This window comes from Rutidosis leptorrhynchoides, chromosome 2, assembly GCF_046630445.1.
Source record: "Rutidosis leptorrhynchoides isolate AG116_Rl617_1_P2 chromosome 2, CSIRO_AGI_Rlap_v1, whole genome shotgun sequence".
In the NCBI taxonomy this organism is placed as follows: domain Eukaryota; kingdom Viridiplantae; phylum Streptophyta; class Magnoliopsida; order Asterales; family Asteraceae; genus Rutidosis; species Rutidosis leptorrhynchoides.
In genome coordinates, this window is record NC_092334.1 from 45,663,837 (window position 1) to 45,671,741 (window position 7,905).

Consider the following 7,905-nt stretch of genomic DNA (forward strand, 5'->3'; position numbering starts at 1 on the left):
TGGAGTCAGCATGATTATTAAAGACATTATTTATTATCGCATTTAAAACTTTTACAACTGTTTAATACTATTGGCTTGTGGTTACGATCACAATAGTATTCTTATTTTGGATTTATTGACTTGTGTTTTGAAAGTCAACTTTTTAATAAAATTAAATGCGATTGCTTTGAAACGTCTCATATAGAGAGCGTAACTGTTAACTGTGGGACCTTGATTAACACGCCGTCATATGGAAATTTGGCGGGGTGTTATAGGGGTCCACATTTCACAAATCATTATTCACAAACCAGTTCAACACTCTAAAAAAACTTAAAGAATAAACGTCAATGGCTAATGTTTCTGCAGCCACCCCACTCAATCAACTGACCAAATAAAAAAATGACTTCAAAATTGAAGTGAAGGCACACAATGTTTGAAAGAAGTTCTTTTTCTCCAATCCATCTGTTCCATCATCTCTTGAAATGGTATTGATCGACAAAGAGGTTTGTTGCTTTGTATTTGTATGTATGTAAAATAACATATCTAAATTAAATTATGGTTATATTTTTAATGCTTTCAAAATCATTGTAGGGTAATAAGATTAGGGCTGGGATCGAAAAGGATGTAATCCATTAAAGATTATGATTTATAAAACCGCAAAGGTGATGTAATCCATTAAAGGCTGCTGTGTTTGAATTCCAAACCAACATATTTTGAGTTGTGACTTATGATCAAGTCAATGAAAGGCTGCTGGAAAATGATGAAATATTCGGTTAGTGATTTGTATATTAACTTCATGAAAAATAGATGCACCTGTTATTTACATATTGGAGTAATTAATTTGATAGCTGAGATTAAAAAATTTCTTTAATGAAAATAGATGCACATGTTATGATATATTAACAACTTAAAGGAAAATAGATGCACATGTTATGATCTATTGTCGTTGTTTTGTAGCATCTTATCGCAGGTCCTGTTGATATGTTGATAGGTAACTGTCTCTTTCTACTGCAATTTTAGTTTGCAAATAGTGTCAATTTATAATTTGTATCATTCCTTTATATTCAACATAATGAGTTAAGTTAGAATAGGGAAATCACAGAATACATATGTATACAATATTATGAATTAGATCATCGATTTAACCTTCACATTAGCTTCTCACACATATGTTCCAACTTACAATTTTTATATAATTAAACGAAAGTAAAAGAATAAGATCAAATAAATAAGATTACTTCATCGTATTAGAGTTGAAAGTAACAATTATTGCAAAACTTCCGAAAACACAAAAAGAAACCACCATGATAACATAGAAACGACCCTTAATTAACTTGGGGAGACCCGCGCTAATCTTCTAAACAAGTGACACACTCTGACTAGAAGGCGGACATTGGTTATCCGTATCACTCCACAACCTAATGCAAGGCTAGATAGAACAAACCACCTCACAAGCAAAGAAGCAATGTTCCATTGTTTCGACGCTCAGGGCAACAAACATGTCAATCAATGTAGTTAAGATCCTAGCACCTAATAGAAACGTGTAACCAAATAGAGAGCATATAAAGAGATAACCGCCAACATTCTAATTCTAATACAATTTTATAATGTACGATTAATAAATAATGCAATTTTATAATGTACATTATTATTATTATAGTTTTAGAATTTTTCTACTCTTCTTCAAATAAGGAATTTTTTTATTTTTTATTAATTAGATTCAAGGTAAAATGGTAAAATAAAACAATATTCTAGTTCTAGTAGAGTATAAAAGAAAAACTAGTGAAATGACCCGTGGAACCACGAGTTTGTTTAAACGAAACAGTTTACTAATATGTTTTAAGTATTAAGTGAACGTAAATGCTAAAGTTTTTTAGTTTAATGACCCGTGGAACTACAGATTCCGACTAAGAAACACGTCAGCTGAACATTTCATCAAACACCTAAAATGCATATTAAACAATCCACATTCAATCATAAGAGATAATATCGATTGTCATTTTATTTTAAAAGTGTAAATTAAAATATAAATTTAGAATTGGTTTCCTTCTGCCTAGCTTTTATACATTTTCTTACTCAATTCAAAATAATTAATTAAAATAATTCAAAATTATTTAATTTTAATAATTAAAATAATTATTAATAAGATTTAATAATAATAATTAGTTAATAAGATTTATTTTTAATTCAAAATATTTAAATTAATGACATTACCTACCATTCTTAATTTTTTTTATTTTTAATTTTTTATTGACAAAGAAATTAGCCTAATAAATACATATCATTTTAAGATTTTAATAGAAACTATAGATAAGCCGGTGAACAGAAAGCAGATAAAGACAAAACAGATGAAGCATCCATCTGATGGTCCAAATAAATTCCCTCTTAAACCCACAAACCAAATAACAACCGTAAGATCGTTTCTCCATTTCAATCTTCTAAATGGGTCCCACCTATAGATACATGCATACATAGACACTAAACTCACGCACTTTCTGTACCTTCTGTAATTTCACACACGCACGCACTCACTCCCTCACACCTTTCTTCCCTTCACCGCCCTTCTCTCCTAAAAACCGCTTTCGTCTTTTCACTAAACCCGGTTTACCTACGAAAACCGTTCACCGCTTCGGTTACCGTTCCGGTAATTTATCATCTCCGATCGCGTTTCTAGTTCAGTTTCCGTCTAATTTATTGCATTGATGTTCATAATTTTCGTTGCATTTGTCTTATTAGTTATTCATCTTACAAACCCTAGAATAGTCCTCCCTTTTATGTTTAATTTTACCCTTTAATATAACTTTTTTATATTAGTTGATAATTTCGTTCTGGATACTTCTGAGGTGACGATAAAATAAAAATGATTAATTGTATTCATAGGAATAATTTTTTATTTTATTTTTTTACAAAATTTCACTCACAGATGATGATCTTTTTTTTTTCCCTTTGAGTTAACAGAATCTTGAGTTTATATCCACACAGGAAGAATCATTTTTTAGATATCCTATTGTTGTTTTGATTTTTGTATGGTATTATTATGAAATAACTGAGCTGTCACATATTCGCAGAGAATAAAATGATAACGACTTTGGTATAAATTAAATTTCCCTTAGAAAAAAAATTGTTAATGATTAGCAATTTGATGCGAGTTTAACCTCTATTAATTAAAGCTTGGATGATAGTTGGTTACTTGTTGCAGGTAATTATAATTATTTCCTGAAGATTTAGAATGCCCGGGGATAAAAGACTTGCCAATTGTATCCTTTTTCTGGTGTTTTTCTTTTATATGAAGCTCTACTTTTTTTGTCTACCAAACGAAGCTTATGACTTGGAGCTTATTAAAATCATAAGCTCAAGCTTTCATAAGCTTCCATAAGCTCCAATAAGCTACGCGCCAAATACACCCTTAGTCACTTATTATATTATTAGTAGCATAAAGGGGATGGAGTAATTTAAAGAAATAATTTATTGAGTTTTTCATAGTTGGATATTAATTTCAAACTCTGTTATGATTATGATTTTTGAAATATATCAATAAATCAACAGTTTGGTTACTACTTAACGTGAATGTCAGCTCCAGGACTGAAGTCTGATGCTTGTGCTTACTTGACAGCTCAAAATGTGGTATGTCAAGTTTTCTAAGTTGATGGTAACATCGCGGTTCTGTTTCTGCGTTTTCGAGTTGATAACAATCGTTGTGGTTGTAGATTTAAATTTGGTGAACAAATGCATATATCAGAATCAGAATTAGTATATATTTGAAACTAATAAAAGAACAAAATTTACGTGTATCGAGTAGTACATGTTTTTTTAGTAGCTTTATCATTGTAGGCTTAGAAAACCAACATTTTGTTACTATATATGTAGTTTAACTCATTTGGTATTTGGTTCTAACTTTTATTGTTTAGATCTCTGGAGGAGCTGGCATACCTTCGGATATGAATTTACCGTATTCGGCGAATGTAGCGTCTTCGGTTAATAGCGGGGCTGGCAAGCATAGTGTTCGTTATCCTTCAACAACATGTTATGATCATCATTTTCCAGGTTCAAATTTATGTTATGCATCTATCATCTTATATGACCAGCCACAGCTCATAATATAAGTATTGGTGATTCGATATGCTCATAATAATATATTTTATGTCGAGAATATGTCTTAGGATATTGTTGAGTTTGTTGCTATTGGAATGTTGCATCTGTTTTATGTAGAGCCACAGATGTGGCAAGATGGGTGGGTCTGGTCTGCTGGTAATGACTCAAAATGGGTTTGGCTTGATTGATCTCATTATTGACTACGGGTAGAAACGGGCCTTGTCAAGCTTTTAACACATTTTTTCATTTTTCTAAAATTGTTGTGTGAATAATGAATGTTCTATATATGATTAAATTTTTTATATATATAATTGAATGTACGTGTTCGGAAGTTGTGTGCAATAATAAACATGTTATGGGAGACTTTTAATCACTCTTACCCGTGCTAGTTTAATTCGATCCACCTTTTAGATAAAATTTATATTGTAACGGTCTGAAATAGAAGACAACTCAGATTGACCTAGTCACACGCAAAATGGATCAAAGTAGCGACCTTTAGTATTGTTGGTAATTCAAAAAGTAAGCTCTTACATTTTTGTTACAGGACTTAACGGGACCTACCATCAGTCAGATGGCTCTTGCCATTCAAGTTATGGTGGGCCCTCCTACATGGATGAGGCTTCACTTTATTATATGTCTGGCTGCAATCCATATGGTTCACAAACTTTCTTAGGTGTTGATGGGCAAAATCCCCATCTTTCATCTTCTGCTTATACCAATGATGCAATATACCAAAATCCTACGTATTGGGGGGTGAGATCTGGTACCGGTTCTAATGGTTCATCAAACCCGAATGGTGTTAACTCCCGAAAAAGCATGATGACTATATCTAATGAAGGATACCCAAATTACCAATTTGACATGCAGTCACAAGAATCAACTTTTAATATCTCTCGGTTGGGTCTGCAGTCTCCACATATCTCTTCTCTGAACAAGGTTTGTTTTCTTATTTTCCATTATAATTCTTTCATCCAGGAGTGATCTTGATAATACAAAATAAAGTTCATGGACTAAAACTAAGTCTGGAAAACGGGTTGGGTTGGGTTGAGATCCAAATGGGTTTGGGTCAAAATGGTTCATGGGTTGGACGGGTCTTAAAATTCAAACAGTCGGGTCCCATTTTCTTACAATTTTTTAAAATTTTTTTTTTAAAATTTTTAATTTTTAGAATTTTTGTTATTTTTTACTACGTTTTTAAAAAAAGTTTACTTTTTGAAAAAATAAATTTAAATTATATTTGTTAATATTATTTATTATTTTTTAAAATTTTCTAGTTTTCTATGTTTTTTATTTATTTATTTAGTTCTTTAATTTTCTCGTAAATGGGTTGGAAATGGGTTTCAACGGGTCTATATGGACCTTCTAACATATCGAAGGACTAAAGATGGGTCCATATTGGACCCATTCCCTTTGCTTTTTCGAGAGCCAATGGACCCAAATGGTTGACCCAATGAACCCAATTTTTGGTGCATGGGTCTTGATTGCCAGGTATGTCTAAAATTAATGTAACACATATCTTGTGGGCAAATAGGTAGATTTGTTTTGGAATCTATCAGGAAAAAAAAAAAAAAGATGCATATGGGGACAACTCGGTCAAAATTTATACATGTTTTGTTATGCATTTTTGAAAGTGATTAGACTATCTGAATTACACAAACAGTTGTTACACAATTGTGGTATAAAATGGTGCAAAAATACAATAATCATATGTATATGTATGGCTGATTATATTTTTTTTTGATAAAATGCCAAATCTTGAGTTTCTTATTTGTTGTAGTTGGGTGCTGCTAGCCGCTCTGGTGGTGCTTCAAGTTGCTATCAACCATGTTCTAACTTGTCGTCACTTGCTTACAAAAACCAAGGCCTTTTTGCAAACTATTCGGTGATCCAATCGCCCAAATTGAAAGAATCTGACGAACTAACGTGTGGTCCCAGGGCTCAAACCAGCATTTTCAACAATGGAGAGTCTGAGAGTTCCACTAAAAGTGATCGATATAATCTTGATGGGTTTCAGACAAAATACGAACAAGCTAAGTTCTACATTATTAAATCTTACAGTGAAGATGATGTTCACAAGTGTGTCAAATATGATGTTTGGTCCAGTACTCCAAATGGGAACAAGAAGTTAGACGATGCTTACCGTGAGGCTGAAGAAAAAGTTAAAGAGACAGGGTCAAAATGCCCAGTTTTTCTCTTCTTCTCAGTAAGTGAATGTTGGAGGTGGCAAAATGGGTGGGTTGGACTGATTGAATGGCTTGTCAAAATGGATCAGAACAGGTTGCGAATGAAAACGGATTTTGCATTTAAGTTCCATATTACTTTTTATCAAAAAGTGTTAAATAAGAACACACGAATTATCTACATTTCAATAAAAGATCATTTTTTTCTAAAGTATCCTGATTTAGATATTATTATGCATAAAAAATACAGTTTAATTGACTTCCGACCCGTTTTGTCTGTTTTATGTTGGCTAATAGAGATAAAACATAACTGGAATTAACCCATTTATATTTAGTTGAGTTGTATCGAGCTGTGTTTTCTCCATTGTATGTAATGTGACGGTTGAGATTATGCAGGTGAATGGGAGCGGACAGTTTGTGGGTGTGGCTGAAATGACAGGGTCAGTTGTTTATGAAAAAGATATGGATTTTTGGCAGCTTGATAAATGGAGTGGCTTTTTCCCAGTGAAGTGGCATATCATTAAAGACATACCCAACTCACAGTTGAGACATATTATACTTGAAAATAATGATAATCGCCCTGTTACATACACCAGGGACACCCAAGAGGTATCTTTATCATGAACCTTTGTTTATTATTTGTATAATTATATTATATTTTATAATTATTAGAAAAATAGGTGTGTCATATCTGGGGTTCTTTTTATGTTCAGGTTGGATTACAGCAGGGTTTAGAGATGCTCGACATTTTTAAGAGTCATCCCTCAAAGGCATCATTGCTTGATGACTTGAGCTTTTATGAGGATCGTGAGAAGTCGCTTAAAGCCCGAAGGATCAGCAAACTTGCTTTCCAAACTGAGGTGCACTTTCTGAAATTGCTTATATTATATCCTTTCGTATAAAATGCTTGGGAGGTTTTATTTATTAAATATTCATTTTGGCCCTGTTGCTGCTATTCATGTCTTTATTTTACTGGTACTCCCTTTATCTTTTAAATTTTGAATTTTTGTATTTGCAGAAGAATTCAAAATTAGGAGAAGGATGTATGAGCACAAAAGGCTCTTTGGATCCAGCTTCGTCTCTGATCAACCTTACGAGAAATCTGACTCTGAATACAGACATGCCAAAAGACAAGCCTTCAACATAGGCATATCATGTTGTTTGGTTTGTGTAGATTGTAGGATCTTAATGAATTTGTTACGCTTCTTTTAAAACTCGATTGCCTTTTGTGATTTTTTTGGTCAGATAGTATGAAAAAAAAGGTACAGTATCAGGTTTTGGTATACTGCTCCCTGGTAATTAAACTCCTTTTGGTTACTTGTGATGGTATGTGTAATGGGTTATGACTTCCTATGTCAAAATTAAAAAGGTTAATAGTAACAATCCTTTTATGATGGATCATTTCTATGGTTATCAATGCTCTTTAGTGGGATGCTTTACTTATGATGCATGTAGTGAAACTGTTGTCAACCCATGCTGCACGTAACTAAATGGAATGTCATCGTGTAAATGAAATATTTGTTTATGCGTGAAATCAACCTTGTTTTGAGGTGAATCTTGCAAATGGAAGTGAAGTGAATCTAAAGCTGAATGTTCTAAAGTTCAAACCATTGTTCTACATTTTTAGAACTAGAGAATGCTAAAATAAATAAAT

General features: G+C 32.5%; 1 protein-coding gene across 1 annotated transcript; it reads left to right on the forward strand.

The window, feature by feature from the left end:
- The first annotated feature begins 2,496 nt into the window (after nucleotides 1–2,496).
- LOC139890811 (uncharacterized) lies at nucleotides 2,497–7,672 on the forward strand. Its single transcript, XM_071873727.1, has 9 exons — nucleotides 2,497–2,623; nucleotides 3,179–3,236; nucleotides 3,554–3,603; nucleotides 3,888–4,023; nucleotides 4,616–5,007; nucleotides 5,849–6,274; nucleotides 6,648–6,860; nucleotides 6,965–7,111; nucleotides 7,270–7,672. Exons 2-9 carry the CDS (start codon nucleotides 3,209–3,211, stop codon nucleotides 7,396–7,398), a joined length of 1,521 nt encoding a protein of 506 aa, XP_071729828.1. The 5' UTR covers nucleotides 2,497–2,623; nucleotides 3,179–3,208; the 3' UTR covers nucleotides 7,399–7,672.
- Nucleotides 7,673–7,905: the final 233 nt, after the last annotated feature.